Source organism: Drosophila rhopaloa, unplaced genomic scaffold, assembly GCF_018152115.1.
Source record: "Drosophila rhopaloa isolate 14029-0021.01 unplaced genomic scaffold, ASM1815211v1 contig_163, whole genome shotgun sequence".
Taxonomy (NCBI): domain Eukaryota; kingdom Metazoa; phylum Arthropoda; class Insecta; order Diptera; family Drosophilidae; genus Drosophila; species Drosophila rhopaloa.
This window is the reverse complement of record NW_025335043.1, coordinates 3,809,885-3,830,220: the sequence shown is the minus strand read 5'-3', so window position 1 is coordinate 3,830,220 and position 20,336 is coordinate 3,809,885. Positions and strand designations below refer to the sequence as shown.

Below are 20,336 nucleotides of genomic sequence, written 5' to 3'. Positions count from 1 at the left end.
TAAAAATAAAGGGGAGTTATGGCTCTTTTTAATTTTTTTTTATTTTCAAAGAAACCTCCAAGAATAATACATCAAGGATATTAGAAATTCGCCAAATCTTTTCGGGCTTTAAATCCTGTTTCGTTCTTTGTTTCTAAGCTCTTGGCCTTGGTCTTGATCTCGTGCCCAGTGAGTTATGTATTGGAGTGCAAAATATGAGGCTATTAGAGGCTTTAAGTCCGCTGTTCATACGTGCAAGCTGCGCTTTTTCACACACTAGCTCTAACTTCCCCGCAAAACACGTTCTGGGCCGGGACAAGAGCATCATCATTATTATTATCCAACAGCTCATGACTGCGGCCATTATGGGGAAAGGAGCAGATGGAAGTGAAAGCAAAAGCGAAAGGCGTTCGACTCCCAGTGTCCTGGGTAGCAGCTCCTCCTCCGGTTCCGTCTCAAGTGACTATTCACAGTTGAAGATTTATTGAATGTGCGCGATGCTGCCAGTCTGGGTCTGCCTTTCCTATTCCTTCTGCCAGGGACTCTCTGGTGTCTGCTCCTGAAAGTTGGCTCTGTCTGCTCTTTGGCATTGGTATTGAGTGTTTATTTATTTTCAAGCATCATAAAAAATACACAGGCATACACAGAACCAGACAGCGAACCATTGCCAGAAAGGGACCTCAAACAAGGCCGGGATCCAAGGATGTTCCCATTTGTAGTTTCGCCCAGAAAAATAATTCCGGAAAAACTAATTCTACTACTAACTGGCTATTTTTTTTTTTGGTAAGCAATTAATATAAGCCATATAAAAATAAAAGTTTACAAATGCTTTACCTCATGGGTTATTTTTTTTTAGATTTATTTGGGTAAAACTCGATTTCGCTTTGTTAACACAGTTTTAATGACTCCTAAGCTTTTAAAATCTATATTTCCTAATATGTACTCGGTAACTAACCATTGCCATGAACGAATTAATTCTTCTAACAATTCTTAAACATAATCTATTTAATATCTAAATATTTAAGCTAGAGAACGTGTTACTCAGAACGGGCGATTCGGCAGACGGGAGGCAAGGACATTCAATAATTTTGTTCTCATTCGAGTGGCAGAAACAGCTGCAATTTTTACGCCATTTTATGCTGCCGAACCAAAGTGTAATTTGTGGCCTGGGAACTTTGTCTATTGCCTCGGTATGGGGGCTCCTTTTCCACAGCCTCAAATAGCTCTCTGCGATGTTGTTTTTGTCGCTGTTAAATGAAGCATTCGCTGCCGGAGTTGAAGATGTTTGCAATTTTTATTTCATTTGCCGGTCAATGAACATTGGAAATGTGTTAAGTGGCGCCCACTCCACCGCCCTCAACTTGTCTTTAATTGTCTACAAGTTGTCGGAATGGCTTTTAATGAAGTGTTAAACGATACTCCAGCTTTGCTGTGCCCTCCTGCGGTGCCGTGCCTTTTGGCTTATTATTTGGCACGACCTGAAATATTAATTTCAGTACGGCCAGCTGACAATTTCCCAGCTCGCCCTGAATAATTCCCTGCCGTTTCTTAGCGTGTTGACAGGGCTAATTACCATCGATGATTCTCTGGAAAAATTTAGCAAATTGTAACTTAAGCTGCTTAAAGTATGAATGGTTAGTGGTTTGCAAATGGCAATTTATGGCTTAGATAAATTAAACATACATTAAACATACAGACACTTGTGACTTTGCTGTTTGATTATAATCATTCTTTCGGTATTGTAGCTATAATTTAACAATTTATTTCTTGGTTATTTGGACTAAGACTCTTAGTTATTGGTACAATGAGTTTAAACATACTCTTTAGAGATTTCTACTTTTAACTTTTCACATATGTGACAACTGTGTCAACTCAGTCTGCTGCATTCCGTAATTGAACCACTCCCTGTAGATGTTCCTTTCCTTATATTTTACTATCTGTCCTTTTCAATCCGAGTTCTTTCTGAGTCGTCTGTCACATAATATGGACAATCACTAACCACGCAAGTGTCAAACAAACAAAACGAGCCGAAGGGCTGCTCCATCCCGTTGCCATCCCAATTTGGCCACCATCTGCAAGGGGCTCCGAAAATTTGCAAGCAAATCCTATTTTCGTATAAGAGGAGCGCACTCAAACGGGCGGCTAAAAAGAAAGCGAACGAACCACATTTGAGTGCTGCGGGCGTTTCGATGCTTCTCCTCTTTTTTTTTTCTGGGTCGTATGCCCGTGCACACATCAATCTCGTTCCAACTTTGCCCAGATACGAATCTTTCATTTTCGTATTTCCGTTCAAAATTTCGTGTAACTGAACTGGAACTTTAGAAAAAAGAGGGCACAAAAATAGGAATGTAACTACCCACAGACAGATAGGGTGGTTGATGGAGTTGGAGTGGAAGCTGCCTGCTCTTCGGTGCCGCATGGTAAAGTCAGCTAGCTCCAATATGTGGGCGGATACCATGAATCGACTGGATAAATTACCTTTTACCTATGATTTACCAAGAAGATTTTGCAGGGAAATAAAAAAAATTGTATGCCTTTAGATTATGATTAATTTGCCTACTTTGTTACATTAAAAGAAAGCATCAAGACAATGTTTCACAATTTGTATGCTTTTCTCATAAGATTTGTAACATTATTTTTCTATTTAAATATACACATATTACTATATTCTTATAATATTATGGCTGTCCCAATCATTGCTAAAATATCATTTAATGTATTTTTTTTTTCCTACATTTGATCACAATGCAACTTTTTAAACATATTTGAACTTCGTTTGAAACGACATTACCCATTTTGGTTCACGTGCAGGGTATGCAAAGTGGGCATCATTCACATCGTCTGATTGCCCTGGCTGGTATCAAATTTAAATTTCTTCATTTGCTTTTCGGTCCGTGTGCAAGTTCAAGTTTTTTGTCTGTTCTTCGTCTGACTCCTGTTTCCCCGTAGAGCGAAAATTCAGGTCATGTGCGACCAAAAGTAAGTGGATGCGTTCTTATCAGAGCATACAAATGTTTTATCTCGCTCGGCGCGTGTGCAAGCCAAATTCCACAGGGAAAAAAATATCAAAAAATATGTTATTTTTATGAGAAATATAAAATATCAATTTTGTTTGCCAGTCCTTTAGAAATTCGGTAACTTCTTTAAAATCAGTTTTTTAGGGCTTTGGGACTGATTTAGGACTTTCATTTGGTTTCGGTTTAAAAGAATTGTATCTTTAGTTGAAGTTTGGTTGAAAAAAAATTACAATGCACCCATGAATGTATGCAATAGTTAGGAAGACAGAAACATTAAAAATCTCTTTTAACCAAATATTCTACCAAAATTTGGTTAAAAGAGATTTCAGGGATTTCAGATCTTTTTAACTTTTAGTATTTATTTTCGACATGACTAATATTCAATGATATTTACATTTACCCCAAAATCGTAATTGTTTTCTGTGTAAGGACAAAAATGGGAAGAAGTGGCGGCTTGAAAGTCGCCTGCGGTTGCGCTCTCTTTCTCTCTGTGTCTGAGCGAGTGTTTTGTTTTGCCAATTGTCGGAAGTGCTGGTGGGGGTTGGGGGTTTGGGGGGGTCCACTAATACCAACACCAACACCAGCACACATGCACGCCAGTTAGACACTTTCTTTTTGCTACTTGAGCTTCCGCTTCCGTTTCCGCTCGCCTGACCCCCGCCAGTCCGTCTGCCTCACTTACTTATGCATAGCATATAACCTTAAACATAATTTTGTTTGCCTTTTGTGTTCTGTTGTGTCCTCGTGCAATTCTATTTGCCGCTGCTCGCCGAACCCACATTCTTATCTTTGTTTGCTTTTTTTCTTTTTCTATCAAGCGCTTCATTTTATCTCTTTGACTCGTGCCGAGGGTTCCTCGGGGAAAAAAACCCTATTCCTTAAAGCTCAATCGAAAAGTAGTCTTTAATTTTTGGATCCTCGCCATTTAACCCATTGTGGTGGTAACAATTCAAGTGTCAAAGTTTGCACTTGAAATTGTAATGGTCAGGCCCCAAAGCTTATTGGCCTGCTAGCCATAACAAAGGAATGTTGGCTAGAACTCGACCCAAAACCAACCACCACCCACTTCTCCCATCTTCCGCAAAGTTGAGCCCCGGGGGTCATACAATCGCACAATGTCAGACGAGCTGGGTTTTGTGAGGCATAAAAACAACAAAAACTTTGAATGAAATGCATGCCCCATTGACATATGAGTGGGCGTGGCACTCTGCTTTGGGCGTCGGTTTAGTTGGTTGCTGAGGAAATGGCAAATGCATGCGGCCACACTATATGAGCTATGCCCATTTCAAACCCCCCCTCCCAAAATCCAACAGAGTTTCATTCCCACAGACTCCCACTGAATCCATCTCTGTGCGTTGATTGTTGGATTCAAACATTTTGGCATGTTTCGGGCAGCTGAACTAGTTTTCACTTTTGCCCCACCCAACTAGGCACAGTGGAATGGAAGGTCAAATTTGTGCTGAAAATATATTAATAAAGGTGTTCTATAAAAGATAGTCAGACAACACACAAAGCCCAAAGAATTGGTGTTTAATCATTAGAAAGGGACTTCACAAAACTCTCCCACTATGTTCCTTATCACAACTAGCATGTTAATTAATAAAAAAGGTTTTTAATATTATGTTAAAATGTTGGCAACCACAAGATTAGACATTTTACTTTAAAAAATAATGAATCAATTTTAACTTTTTTACAAGAACTTTTTAAGCTTTCTGTATTTTAAAAACTATTATTTGTTAAACCTATTTAGTTTTTAAATAAAATAAAGTAATTAATTTTAAATTAAAGTTTTGAAAAAATATATTATGTACTTCAGTTTTTTTTACCTCGTAATACTTTTAAAATTAATACAAAACTAATTAAAAATCCCATTTAGTTCCACGGTTCAGTTGTCGTACGGATCGGGCTGAAATGTGTTAAATCCGCTATAAAAGCGGTTAACCGAGTAAACTGCAAATGCAAAATGCGGTTGGTTCACTTCGGTTCAGTTGGGCTAAGGCCAGGCTTGGTCTGCTCCTGCTCCGGATCCCACTCCTGCTCCTGCTCCTGCTCCTGCTCCTGCTCCTCCTCCTGCCCAACGACCATATTAAAGGCCATGCCAAAGTGTTGATGGGTCAGTTTCGACCGCATGCTGTGTTGTGTAGGCAATGCAGAAATCATTTTTGTGCATTTGATGTTTTTTGCATTCTTAGTAGGCCAGGAAATCGTTCTCACAGAGTTCACAACCGAGCCTACACAAATAACACAAGAATTGTTAAAGAAAAATTTCAATTAAATAATTAAAAAAGAAAATGGCATCAGACGAAGAAGAGGTTTTATTTGTGAATATTTTGGAATTGACAACTTTTAATTTTGTACTTTTAGGTGTACACGGAAGACGAAATGAACGAGGCTTTGTTCTTCATCAGGGAGCACGAGCTGCCCATGTCGGAGCTGCGCTATGCCCTCAAGTATGTCCGGATCCTGCACGGGTCGCGATCCCAGGAGAATCAGGTGGTGGAGGACCCGGTTACCCAGATTCCAGAGGTGGAGCCGCCGCTTTTTAACTGGGAGGACAAGGAAAACCAACCCGTAGTCCGTCAACTATGAATGATTAAAATGGCTTATGAGTTGTTTTTGATTTGTATTAACTACCTTCAGATATCAAGACAGATCTGAGTAAATGTTTGAAAGGCACTTGAATAGCTTTTATTTATTCCTTTGTGTAATTTATTAATTAAACAGGGCGAAGTAATGTTTTTATAGTTAATAAGTTATTGTATTGGATTTAACAACCTTTTAATGATAGCATGAAATGAAGTTTAATTGAACTGTAGGTAACGTTGATTATATCATCCTATCACCATGATAGGAAATGAAAATATAACTAACGTGACAATTAAAATTCAATTAAAAAATTAAAGTTTAAAAGTAATTGGTTATCTAGAAAATAAGAAAGTACTTTATTTTGAAAGAATTTTTAGTTATTTAATAGCACTTTAAAGTGTATAAAGTAACTTGCATTTAAATACTGTTTAACAACAAATTGTCTCCGGGATGAATTTGCATTTCAAAGTGTCCTCTGCAAGGGTTTTGTATTCCAAACTTCTGTTTTTCGTGTCCATTTCGGCATCTCTGCATTCAACACTCCAGCGTTGCGTTGCTTTTCCTGGCATTTCGCGTCGAGATGGACAATTTTTAATTGTCAAACGCAGTCGGGTGACAAATGAAGGCACAGGAACAGGAGTTGCACCGGAGAAGCCTTAATGACAGCTGATAATTTATTCAGCAAGTGCAACAGCTGAGCGACGTGCACGAATTGTTTTCCAGGAGCGATGAAATATTTACGCGGGATAAAGGAGCAGCCGAAGGAAGCCGTGACCTGCGCTCCTGAGATGAAATACATCCGCTTGTCATCGTCATGAGGAGCGAGTGTCCAGATCTGCTGTAAAATGCAAATGAATTCCCGGCAATTTCCACCCTCGCCGAGAGACTTGCATTTAATTAGGCATTAATACGGGTTGCGTTGGGTTGGGGCTGCGATTCGGCAATTCCAGCACTCTGCGGTTAAGTGAAAGTTGAGCTTTGGCTTAAGCCCTCTAAGCCGCGACTAAGTTTAATGTCCCGACGCGAAACGCTCAATTTGCATTTTGCATTTTCTTTTGAAGGGGTGTTTTCCGCATTTGCAACCCTCGCCAGCCAGTGAAAAATTTATTGTTTCAAACGGATTTTGCTGCGCCCCAAATTCGATTACTGGTAATTGCCTATTGCCAACCTCCGTTTTGTAACGGGGCATGACACAAAAGCCGGGCTTAATTGAATTAAAAGGCGTTGCAAAGCCCAAAAGCAGCCGGCGCCGTGTTCACTGATGAAGCTTTTTAAGCCATAAACTGATTAATCGCTTGAATTCCGGTTATGGGATGAGTGAATTCAGGGCTGTTGATTAAATCGAATAATTGTGATTGTATTTGGGAGGCAGGCATTCAGAGCAGATAATATATGGCTTACCATAAATATCAGGTAAAACGTTTTCAGACAGCTATGAATATTATGTTTTTGATTTTAAAATAATTTATCAACAAGAAAGGAGGGATGGAATTGCTAAAAAAAATACTGCTGTACAATACTAAAAAAACATAAGATTATATGTATTTCTAGATGCGAAGATAAATGTTTAAATTAATTTCCAAATTAGAAAGAGAGCTTTAAAAATTATGTTATAATTTTATACCTTTTTACACATTTATTTCTGCAATATTTCTCCATAAATCAGAGCAAACCATTGTGAAGTTCGATGCAATCTCGTCTGAAGTTCAAATTACGAGCTGTTTTGTGAGGACCGCAAACATGTAATAACAAATACACAAAACTCAATGCTCATTTAGACCCCAAAGGAAGCCTCTCCTATCGCCCCTATTTTGAGGGGGTTAAGCGCCCATTTGATGGGTTTATTATTGGGTAAATAAATTAAAATTGTTTACCTTTCAGCGCCGGCAAGCTTCAGCTCGCCAGAGAGGGACAGGGATACGTAGTTATCTCTTTCTGTATTTATTTGTTGTTCTCTGTTAGTCCAACGAGCGAGTATGTTTTTTGTTTTATTATTTTTACCCAGTTCAATTGCGGTTACGTGAGTACGCATATGTTGCGGCAACTTTATTTGCTCAAATTAATGGGTAAATGTTCACGCACACGATAATGGAAGAGGACGACATGGAAATGGGATGCCATCAGCATATGAAAATAAATAGAATTATGGGAAACTTATATCACCGAATGAAAATAATGTGCAAAATTTCGATTTGAATAATTTTGCAAACTGAAATCGCACGGTGTCTAAATATTTTGTTTAAATTAGTTTCCGAAAATACGAAAAAATAGCGAAGGCAATTAGAGAAGAGCATCGCTTTGAAAACTTTGCATTCCCATTTATCAATGGTCTACTAAGCTTAGTGTTCCGCTTCCTTTTATAAATCACGCAACTGAAAACATAAAAAAGGAGGAACACAGATATATACTATATACTACACATATATGTAGGAATGATGGCAGAAGACAAACAGTTGCGTAAACTATGCCAACTTTGGATATGCGAGTGGGCAACTCTGAAACTGAGAGATTCCCACTCCCGACCACCATCTCCTCTCGTCCAATCAAACAGTGAACTTTTTCAAGTTCTTGGCACTTTTTCCCCTCTATTTATTTTGATTTCAAATCAAGTTTTTTGTTGAATGGTCCAGAGTGAGCTTTGATTGAAATAGTTTAGTTTGTTTTGATAGTCATGCATACGAAAATAAATATTTTAAGACCACTCGAAAGTTAACACCTAAGGAAAATAAAAGTTTTTGCTACAGAAAATGAGCCTAAGTTTATTGATTAATTAACAATATTTTCTCGAAAATCATTTTTTTGCTGGAGATAAAATATTAGATGATTTAAAACTATAAAGTACTACTTAATCAACTTGTACGGCACATTTATTGTTTATAGCAATAAGTGAGTAATTGTAAAAGTTTTGTTTTATTTATTAAGTTAGTTCACCGTCTGGTAAAAGATAACTTTATAAGTACAATAGTCTTAAAATATTTTAAATATTGACCTTTTTACTTACCAAGCAAATTCAATTGGAAACTTTTTAATAAAACCCCAGCCTTGGTGTTTTAGTATCCGTATCCTATTTCCATGGCCTGACTCTCAACTATCCAATTCTCCTTGAACTTTTCTTTTGTTCAAGTAAACATTGGTGTTACCAATCCAATCTACCGGTTACCACTATTAAGTCGAACAGTGATGAGAGGTACTAAATTTATTTAATTAATGTATGTAGGTGGCACAAATACGTCTTGTTGATTCAGGGGTCCTTTATTCGTTTCCAAATTATGCGTGCTTAGCCTATTTCACAAGAGTGGAACTTATACTGATCGTACGTGCGAGACCGAGATAGACATAGTGTTCGGTTGACAATAGGTTTCGCACAAGATTAAAAGAGACATATATAGGATATAATAATTGTGGAACTTATCTTAGAGTATGTATTTACAATAGGATCCTTAGTACTTAAGTGTAGGTGTATATGTACATGTGTGTATGACTGCTTGCTACATGTATAATGATCTAAAATAATACCACATTATTGGTATATTAAATGGTGGTAATTAATTGACTAGTATATTAAGTATAGTAAGTAAATTGCAGCCTTTGTATCTAAGTGAGGTAAAAATCAAACTTGCAGTAGCCCAAAACTTGGCATTCTGCAGTCTGAGTGCCATAAATGTCAATAGACCAGAAACCATTATGCATAATAATACCCCCACTCAAAGTCGGTGGAGCGGTGCAGCTGCTGAATCCAAGGGGACTCCCTTCCCGGATCCCCAAGTCCCTGGCCTTTGTCCGATGTCAGCATTGTCTGTTCCTGTTCCTCGACTTCTGTTCTGTTCGCATGCTAAACAATATTTCTCCATTACGAAACAATGGGACGAGTCGCCTGTCCCCGACAAGTAGCACCTTTTACTTGTGGCATCAGTTAAAAGTTTTGCTTTTTATGTTTGCGCGTTGCAGTGGCAAGTTCCCCTCCATCCACTGTTTTCCCGTCCGGATCCTTGTAACTATCTCAAGTCGTTGCGGCAACTTTTGTTGCCTACTTTTGTGGGTTCTCCTCTCTCTCCATGTGGCAAGTTTTTGCTTTCGCTTATTGTCCGGCGTGGAAAAAAGTTTGGTTTTGTTGCTAAATTGAATGCGACTTGCGTTTGCTTTACCGCCGCTGCGTCCTTGTGTCCAACATCGTGCTGACGTCCTGCTAAAAGTCCTTGAAGGTGCAAATTGTAAAACAAACAGAGAAACGAGACCTCCCCAGCTGCCTCAAACAGAGATGGGGCAGCAAAGTTGACAGATAAAGTGTTGCCAGCGGATCGGGGTTTTGAGAAGAATTAGACTTAAGCCTGAAGGTGATTTCATATTCATTAGTTAGGTCCATTATTTTGTGGCGACCATTCTGTTTATGCAGCGTATCTAATAGACTTATACCCCTGCGATGATGTAAGAAGCCACATCTATAATTGGATTTAAGCTCGTAGGGGAACAACTGTGAAGTCACAAGTATTGCTAGTATTGGTCCTGTTCAGCCTGGTGGGAATGAAAACTATGAAAGTCAACGCAATGTGATGGGAAATCAATGAAGCAGCTTTGTTAAGCCGCTTTAAACAAAATTAAAATTTGCTTAAATTAAATTATATTAAATCACATACTGATTGTTTTGAAAATTTAAATATAGGTAAATATTTATCACTACTATGTACAAGTCATATATTTATATACCTAAAAGTACTTAAAAACATTATACAAGTTCGTACATAGACACTGCCTATTGCTTTTAATAATATAAAAAGTCGTAGGTATGTTTCCAAATCTCTCGCAAATAGTTTTCGGTGAGAATGATCAACTAAATACAAAAATAATAATAATAATACAAAAATTTGAGATCACTTTAAAGGTCGCACCCAAACCTCAAAACGCGTTTTCCCTCCCTTCTTGTGAGACAGGGCCGTTGAAAGCATCGAAAGGAGGACCAACAGTAGCAATACGTAATACTTCACTGTTGTGCCCATTTACAAGCTTATCTCCCTTTTAAAAATGCGATACAGTGAATTAGACATGGCTCACATAACATCGATACGCTTTATAAATTGGTTAACATTTTAAATAATAAATTTGAACAACAAAAAAATGAAATTAAAGAAATTTGATTTTAAAATACCCTTTCATAATCACTTCAATGCAGCAACATATTTTTTATTGCAGTAATTATTTTTTATTGTCCTTGCACATTTATTTTTTAATAAAAACGTGATTATTATTTACTCGATTTTCATCCCTATTAACAGCCATATGTGCAATGTGGTGGATCGTTCGGACTTGGTCGCATCCAAACCTCAAATCCCTTTTTCCCTCCCTTTCCCTTATTCCTTTGAGACAAGGCCGTTCCCAGCAGCGAAAGGAGGACCAACAGAAGCAATACGTGAATCTTCATTGTTGTGCCCATATACAAACTTATCTCCTTTATATAGCTGCGATACATGGAATTAGACATGCCTTACATAATATCGATACGCATTAGAAATTGGTTAACATTTTAAATACTAAATTTGGTATCTTGAACTACAAAAAAATTAAATTTTAGAAATTTGATTTTAAAATACCCTTTCATAATCACTGCAATGCATTGACGAACCTGCGGGGTATTAAAACATAGTATAAAATATTTCTCTGAAAACCTCTCAAAAACAGTAATTGTTGGTTTAAGTAATTAAAAAAAAAACATTTTTCAAACATGGATTAAATGTTAACTTTTCCAATAGATGGGATATACACTACATAAACTACTTTTGATCGCAGATGGTTTTCGGTGAGAATGTCTAACTAATTACAAAAATAATAATAATAATACAAAATAAGAAAGGAAAGCTAACTTCGAGCGGAGCCGAAGTTGAGATACCCTTGCAGAATATTCTGTTAATAATGTTGGTTGGCCAAAAATAAAACCAATAATACAAATCCCAACTTCCTAACTTTAAAAACACCAAAGTTATGGCATTTCCGATCGTTCAGTTATATGGCAGCAATATGATATAGTTGCCCGATCCGGCTCGTTCCGACTTATATACTACCTGCAATAGAAAGACAACTTTTGGGAGAGTTTCAAGCAGATAGCTACAGAGGGACATGGCTAGATCGACTCTTCTGGTGATGCTGGTCAAGAATATATATACTTTATTTGGTCGGAAATGTCTTCTTCACTGCGTTGCAAGCTTTTGACTGTAATTATAATACCCTCTGTAAGGGTATAAATATGAGATCACTTATAAGTAAGCAACACATTTTGTATCCCAGTATTTATTTTTTATAGTCCTTGCACATTTATTTTTTAATAAAAACGTAATTATTATTTACTCGAGTTTCATCCCTATTAACAGCCATATGTGCAATGTGGTGGATCGTTCGGACTTGGTCGCATCCAAACCTCAAATCCCTTTTTCCCTCCCTTTCCCTTATTCCTTTGAGACAAGGCCGTTCCCAGCAGCGAAAGCAGGACCAACAGTAGCAATACGTGAAACTTCATTGTTGTGCCCATATACAAACTTATCTCCTTTATATAGCTGCGATACAAGGAATTAGACATGCCTTACATAATATCGATACGCTTTAGAAATTGATTAACATTTTAAATACTAAAAAATGAAATTATAGAAATTTGATTTTAAAATACCCTTTCATAATCACTTCAATGCATTGACGAACCTGCGGGGTACTAAAACATAGTATAATACATTTTTCTGAAAACCTCCCAAAAACAGTAGTTGTTGGTTGTAGTAATTAAAAAAAAATTTGTTTAACATCGATTAAATGTGAACTTTTTCCATTAAATAACATATACGCTACATAAACTACTTTTAATCGTTATGAAACCATTTTTAGACCATTTATTAATACTCAGTTAGGAAACTTTTGCTGACATTTAAATTATTGTTGGATTGTTATTATTCTAACTGCTTGAAAGTATTTGTAACGCTTACTTCCGGGTCCAATGCAGAGAAATTTGTCTTAGATATGGTGACTCTTCCAATAAATTATAGAATAATTTAATAAAATAATGTCTTGATGCAGACAACATTTGAATTACTTTAACTCCGACTTGAATGAGTAATCCAATTATTTTAAAATGACAACAATGCCGACCCATCAGTCGATAACAAAACCGTTTTAATCATTTTGGTTTTCAGTTTTCAAAGCATTTTAGTTGCCAATTACTCTGGTCGAACCGTATAAATCGCAGTCATTACATTTAACGGCTTAATTCCGACACAGCCATAAACCAACAATAATGACCAGGGTACAAACAGCCAAACATTTGAAAATACAAGCACACACACACATGACCACCAGAATCATTTGGCATCTAAAAAGTTGTGGCCGAGTCCATTGCACTATCATGGAATATTTATTCAATTTAAATTTACCAATTAACTTGAACTGGGCTCTGGGCACTGAGTGGGGAAAAAATGACCCTAAATGCTGACAACGTTTAGAGCGGAGTTCCGGCGTTCGCCGCCGCCGCTTCTGAATAATAAATGCATAATTCGTAGATGGAAAAGCGCGTGCCATAAATATTGCATGATAAATTATAGAAAAGCTATTAGGACAACAAACGACACGACGGCGCAGGACTATAGGCTCCTTTGTTGAGAGTGGAAAAATAGGCGACCCATTAAATGGCGGGCATGGGGAGAGCTTTTCCAGCGCCAAGTCCTTCTGTGTTTGACATTTTTCAAATGAGGTTAGCTCGACCAGCGAGTGACCGGTCTGCTCGGCTGCCTACTCCTGCTTATTTATGTAAATTTGCGTAAATTACTATGAAAATATTTACCGTAAATAGAGCATTTGAAATTTTTATAATTTAAATGGGCAGACGCAGGCTTTTCCCCCCTTCTGAAAAAGTGAATGTGTGGAAATATTCTCGGTTACCACCAGCTGTGCACGTAGCTAGTTCCCAAAAGAAACTTGCCGGGCCAGAACTTTTGCATCTAACACGAAATGCAAACTGCTGGCATGAGGAGTAAAGCGAAGGATAAAGAAATACAGGAAGCGGAAGCTGAGCAAACAAGTGAAGCCCAAAATGCAATTGACGAGAGAACATTTAAAAGTTGAGGAAACAAAGAAAAGGCATGGGGTTCATACTCTATTAAATCGAGTAGAATCATAGTTTTATATTGTAATCATTGGCTTATCTTTCTCAACTATTTTAAAACCAAAGATTTTAAGTATTGTCAAAAGGTCGAATGTTTGATATTAATTAAACAAATTATTGATAGGTTAGCAAATTATAAATTATTTCCGAAAAAACTTATTTTATTACCACAACTAAACAATAATAGTTATATATTTTATTTACTTATACTTTAGGCTCTGGCTTTCTCATGTTCATTTACATTTCGCAGGCTCATTCCAAACAACCCAACCAAATCATCTGAGGTTAGCATTTGTACACTCCAACTGAAATCAAATGCAAATGCTCGACATGTGTGCCTGGGTTGGAAATGGTCTTGTGTTTTCCCTGGTGCTGTCAGTTAAATCAGTTAAATTAAATATTCTTGTCAACTGCAGTCAGCGAGTCAGGCGGAGAAGAAATGTTGCCTCGACAATTTCAAATATTTGCACCGCACTTTATAGATTTTAGGCTTTTAAATAATAAAATACAGTACCAGAAGGGGGGAAGTCTAAAACTGAGTCTGAGTGTTCTGGCAGGACGAGAGGATATTTCCGCCTTTGCAGCTTCGATGGAGCAAAGTGTCTTCCTTTTTTTTCGGTTGGGAATGCTGAAAGTGCTCTTCAGTTGTAAGGAAGGGGAATTGTGTAAATGTGTGTCGGTGCTCTATAAAACATTTGCTCTTGAAGTACTTAAATTGCATTCAAGCTGAGCAGTTTCTCGGCAAAGTAATGTGCAAAGATCCTGGGTTGGTTTGCTTCTGTTTCTTTTCTCTCTGAGTTGTTAAATAAGTTGGCCGAAACGTGTGAATGAGTGTCTAAAGATGTGTCGAATTTTCGTGAAGCAGCCAGAGACAAAATGTTTGCAGAATTCAATTGAAAATGGAAGCAAATACCTTAAATATTATCAATAAAAACGATTTAAATTTGAATAAAATTCTGTAGTTTATTTTATGATAAACAATGCTAAGTGCTTATTGTGTATTTAGAAGAAAAATTGTATCATGTTTACACTTTTAGAGAGCATGTATGTATTTTAGAGCCACAAAGCTCAAATATAGAAACCACTTTTCTGCTTTATTAGCCATTGATCATTATCACCACCCAACTAGCCATTAATTTCAGAATATATGATATACAGACCATAAAAGTTATATTCATTCTGCTGAACGTATTTGTATAAATCACGTTATAATGACATTAACATAATACAAACGAGTCAGGCAATGTGGCGCTTATACTAACGATATACTCCGAACAGAACAAGATGATTTGATAGGGCCAAAAGCAATTAACCGGGAACCCAGCCCCTGATTCCAAAATCCCCGATCCCAAGCCCAACCGACTGCATAACATTAGCCAGCCCCCAAGGCATTAAGCGATAAAAACTGATGCGGTCATTAAAAAAATTGGGAGCCGAAGGAGCCTACGTAGGAGCATATTTATTTAATTAACGGAAAGCGCCTGCGGAAATAAAACTAAATGCCTTGTGTACATTAAAATTAACCAAGCAAAAGAATGATAAAAATAAGCATAGAATTATTTCGGGCGACAAACCCTTTCAGCTGCCATGGCAATGAAATATATGCCAGGCAGCCCAAGTCAAAATTAGCTTTGGGTTCAATACAAAAGAACAAAGGCGAATTGTCCCTCGGCGGCATTGTGGGGTGAAAGGTCGCCAGGGAGGGACTTACAACAATTTCTCGCATTACTTCCGCTAAATTAATACCGACTGCGGCTGGACAGGCGCTGGACTGGCGTCGACCGGACTGGAACCAAAAAAACAACAGAACAATTTCTCCATTACTCGCAAAAAGCGAACAGTGGGTCCGTTGTTAAGTATAAACTATAATTGAAAAATTCGTACGATTTTATTATTCCAAATAACCAATAAAAAATTCATTAATTGCATTTTATAACTCATACGCAGGGCCTTATATAAATAATATAACTCATACGCAGTGTTGCCTGTCCGAAAAAAATAACTACTTATATGGAAAGTTGCATTCTCCTTATTAAGTAAATCTCCTTCTTATTATCCCAAATAACAAGAAAACCTTTTTTCTGTATATTCATTCAGAGCATTTTATTACTCATACGCAGTGTTTTATAGAATTAATATAACTCATACGCAGAGTATGAAAGTTTGTAATACTTATTTGCACAGTTGCATTGTCCTATTACTGTGTCACATATATTTACGCCAAATCCCCTATAAATTTGTAGTGCGATTGAATAATTTTCACATTTCAATTTCTCTTATTTGGAATTTAAAATATATATTGATTTTAAAGCAAGTTACCCTATTGGTATTGGTTACCCAATGCCACAATTGATTTCTGTGGCCGTGACAATTATTGACTAATTGCAGTCCAGCCAACGATAATTATAGCCCACTGTGCTTGGACTGCCTACTGTGTCGCAATCCGAGTACTTTGCTCAAATTTCTTCTTTGGTTTATGCGGCGTCTGTCGCGTTGCGTGTGTCCTGTTCCTTGCCTCTCCCCTGTGCAAGTGTCGTCGAATTAAAATTCATGGCAGCGCATTTAACTCGCCGGCCAAAAAAGCTGAAAATGTATAAAGAAACGCGCCCAAAACACGACTCCCTTGGCCGTCCGGAATCCAGAACCAGAGCCAGAGTCCTGAGTCCAGTTGGGCTTGCACATAATTTCTGTTATTTATGGCAACCATAAAGAATGAGGTCAGATGCGACGTCAATTCCTGGGCGGCGACTTTGCCTTAATTAAAGTCGTTAAATCGTGGTGTAGTGCACTGTGGTGAGGTGAGTTTCGAATCAAATTAATGGACAGCCAGGTAGTGGGCAATGGGCCTTCAGCTCATAGATTTAAATGGCCAACCAGAAGGGCAAAGTTTCCGACGAGCCCATAAAGAATACAGCTTTCCATGGCCGTAAAAACCAGGTAAAATCGACTTGGAAATGCCCTACAAATAGTTAAGCCATTAACGAGCACTGGAAAAAATCTATGAAATGTATAAAAGGTGTTCCTATGAATAACATTGTACACCATATTTTAATATTTATTCTATCTTTCACAGTCATATATAGAATATATAGAAAATTCGAAAAATTGGTCAATGTTAAATTATTTATATTAAATTTTAAAAATTTTTTCTATGTAAAATTTGATAGAAATATTAAATTGGACAAATAATAAAGTAAGTAAGTGCTTATTAATTCTCAATGTTGCGCATATTTTATTTATGTGTAAAAAGAGCTTAAAGTAAACGGTAGTGAACAATCGTTTAAGGCTGGGAAAATAAAGGAAAACCAATTTCCCCGCAAATATAAACCTCTCCAAAGTACTTGAGTCGTTTTCACTTACCTTTGCTCAACTTGAAGTCTCAGCCCAAAAACATTCCAGCGGCGTTAATCGGCTTATAAACAATTACTTAACATTATAACACAATTTGCAACTCAAGTTCTGCACAATTGCAGGCGGGTCAAAGGTTAAGCGACTGCAGCGATTACAAGGAGATGGAGGGGCCAGGTTCAGGGGGGTCAGGGGTCAGGGGATCAGGGCATGTAATGAGCGAGAGCTGAACAGTTCAAATAATATCAATTAACTGCAACTTTACGTGCTTCGGCTAATTATCTCGCTTAATAAAGCGCCTAATGAGTGGAAACAGCTGCCAACGCCCAGTTGCGAAGCAGGGTCAGAGTTAAGAAAAAAAGGTATGGGAGTTCGGGATTTCATTATTCTTTACCCATTCCTTTAATTTCGCACGCCTTCTTCGCACTTTGCTGCTCACTTTTTTTTCCTTCGTCTCGGCTGTAAAAAATAATTATGCTAAAATGGCTTGGCGGTTTATGAATTTTAATTGTTGTGTCTGCCCGGGAATTCCCCATTTCGGTAAAGGTGAGGGCGTGGCCCTGGCGCCTTGAGATGTTTATTTTCTTCTTCTCGAGCGAAATGTTTGCCTTCGCAGTCAGGCCAAAATTTCACACATTTTAAATAGGCAAATAAGGGCAATAAGGGGGCTGGGTAATTTGAAACGTTGAGAGAAAATGGGGCTAAAGTTCAGGGATATTTGAGTGTGTGCGTGTGTGCTAGTGACGTTTGAGCTCATTAAGAATATTCGTGCGGTCGCTTTGGTAACTATTTCGGCATTAGAGCGCATGAACCAAACGCCACAGGATGCCGCCCAGAGGTGTGGCCTAATTGTTTCTTAAGGGGTTTCTTTGGAAATGCATCCGAGACCAAACCTCACAGAGCAATTATATTGTTTTTATTTTTAAAATAAAGTTATATTTTTTATATCGATGGAATAAACATATCCCCTTGTGAACGCTCCGCTGTCGTTCTCCACTCATTACAATATTCCCCGCTTATTCAAAGTGTTTTTTTAAGCCAAACAAAACGCAAGTGAGCTCTGCATAATTATGCTCAAAATATACAAAGTGCACACACACCGACTATGCGTACATAGGAATGTATATATGCCATATAAATATTTGCTGGCAACTTCACAAAAGCTAAAAATGTATGTTTTTGCTAAGGAAACCTTTGCATTTCTTCGGGCCATGTATTTAATAATTGCAGCAAACACTCAAGGTAATTTATTTAATTTGGAATAAGTTCGTTTAGGCTAAAGCCATTATTAAGGTTTAAAGCAATTTGTTATTATTATTACTTGTGAAACTATGCTTTGAGCAATTGTAAAACATTAAAATCAGTCTTAGTTTTTTTAATAATTAGAATTTAGACAATGAACAATTAAAAGAAATGATGAAATCAACCGTATGTATGTCATATTTAAGGATCTTACTATTTATATTTTATTCGTCTTTTTATAATTAAAAGTAAATTTAAATTGTTCAGCTAGGCCTTGGTAATTCAGTACGTTTTTGGCATCGCTTTGGCAATTATAAGCCCATCCAACTGTTTTTGGGACCACTCTTAGCCTTAACCTCATTTTCCACTCTTTTGACAGGTGCTGCCGACTTGGTTTGCTTTTTATTCCGCATCTCTTTGCAGTCTTTTTCCAAGCAAATTGTTCTTTTACTTTCTTTCGGTTTTGGATGCACTTGCTGTAGGGGCGGAGACGTGGAAAATGGGGGCGTGGCAGGGGAATAACGAGGAAAACTCGTATGACAAATAGCCTGCGGCTTTATACACAACGTTGAGAAGCTGTCATTGTCTAGATTCATGTTGCTTTTTCTTTAGCTGCTTTTTGTTCTTCTTTTCCTTTTTCATATGTTGTTTTTCCAATGTTGCCAGCAGTTTGCCTCCCCTCCTTCCCTCCTCTTCCCACTCTGTTTTTCTTATTCCGTATGGGTTTTCCTCCTTTTTTTCTGTTTACACTAACTACTTGCTGTTGCTCGGGTTTGTTGTGGCTTTGGGTTCTCCCCTCTCCCCTCTCTCCTCTTCGCTCCACCGCCCTTGCGGCTAGTGCACCCAACCCCACCCTCCTCAAGGACACGCCACTGCAGCTGGAAAGGATTCGCTCCGAGTGCCATTAAAATGCACCCAGGGCTGTTGATTGGTAAAAGAAAATGTAACATGTGGCTTACCCAAACTTTTACTGGGCCAACGAATGCTGGTTTAAGAAATTGAAGGGGAAAGCCACATTGTTTTAAGGACCCGACACCTTTGGCTTGGGCTTCACGATAAATCACCGGGGCTGATAGCCTCGGCACTTAAATGTTTTTATTTATGCACCCCCATTCGATTATTTTTTGCTGATAATAAAAGTAAAACAATGATTTGGTTATGGAAACTAATTCAATTGCCAACTTTTTTTATTTTATTGGATTTATAACGATTAAGAAGAAATTAAACCAAAGTGAACTATCCATTACATCTTAGGTAATTTCTATCGATTATTTACCAAAGTGTTAATTGGGTTTTCAATGTAACTTGCTTTATTTCCATTGTCAATCAATAAAAGATGGAAGAAACAAGAAAACCGAATTAGTTTAACACATTTTTGTGTTATCACCGAAGCAAATGTTCAATAGTTTAATATTGGTTAGAAATATTGACACCTTGTCAAACAATTGTGGGAATAGATTAAATTTATGCACGCCCTTTTATACAGTTTTCAAATTTATGAATTCAAAACTTGTCAGAAGATAATTGCGCTCCTCTTTTTAGCTCGAGGCTTATACTTTGAGATTCGATAGAACCGCATGTCACTGGCAGTCGTACAAATTACATTACAAAACAAGTGAGGCTATACCCTGCCACGCCCCCGTCCCCGTTCCGCCTCCAAAAGATGCAGGAAAGAACATCGAGCATCGAGCTTCCAGGATGACGATGACGCATTGCGTATGCATCTGTCATGTGTATGACAGCGCCACGTTTAAATAAATTCTGCAGAGCAGGCCAACATTTAAGAAATGCCCACCAAAATGCAGCTGGATGGCCCGAGGATGGGCGATGGCCTGTCAGCCAAATATATCCAAGTCAGTGACGACAGAGCCAGGCCAGAGTTTTGGGCCAGTTGGCCAGCCAAATGACAGCGTTGATGGACAGTTTTGTGCAATTGCATTGCATATGGTTAGGCGCTGTGCCAGTGACAGCCACGCCCCCTCCAGCACAGGGGCTCATCATCATCAGCATCACCAACAGAAAAGGGGTGGGAA

The 20,336-nt window shown here is 37.8% G+C and overlaps 1 protein-coding gene across 1 annotated transcript; it reads left to right on the top strand.

Moving 5' to 3' along the window:
* Positions 1-5,202: 5,202 nt before the first annotated feature.
* LOC108051017 lies at positions 5,203-5,672 on the top strand. The gene is made up of 2 exons (XM_017132961.2): positions 5,203-5,308; positions 5,361-5,672. The coding sequence occupies exons 1-2, from the start codon at positions 5,288-5,290 to the stop codon at positions 5,583-5,585; spliced, it is 246 nt and encodes an 81-aa protein (XP_016988450.1). The 5' UTR covers positions 5,203-5,287; the 3' UTR covers positions 5,586-5,672.
* The last annotated feature ends 14,664 nt before the right edge of the window (positions 5,673-20,336 follow it).

Bases quoted from the DNA above. Each gene is read 5' to 3' on its own strand.
- LOC108051017 (XM_017132961.2), top strand. From the start codon at position 5,288: ATGGCATCAGACGAAGAAGAG. The intron at 5,309-5,360 runs GTTTTATTTGTG...TTGTACTTTTAG, and splicing joins TGGCATCAGACGAAGAAGAG to GTGTACACGGAAGACGAAAT.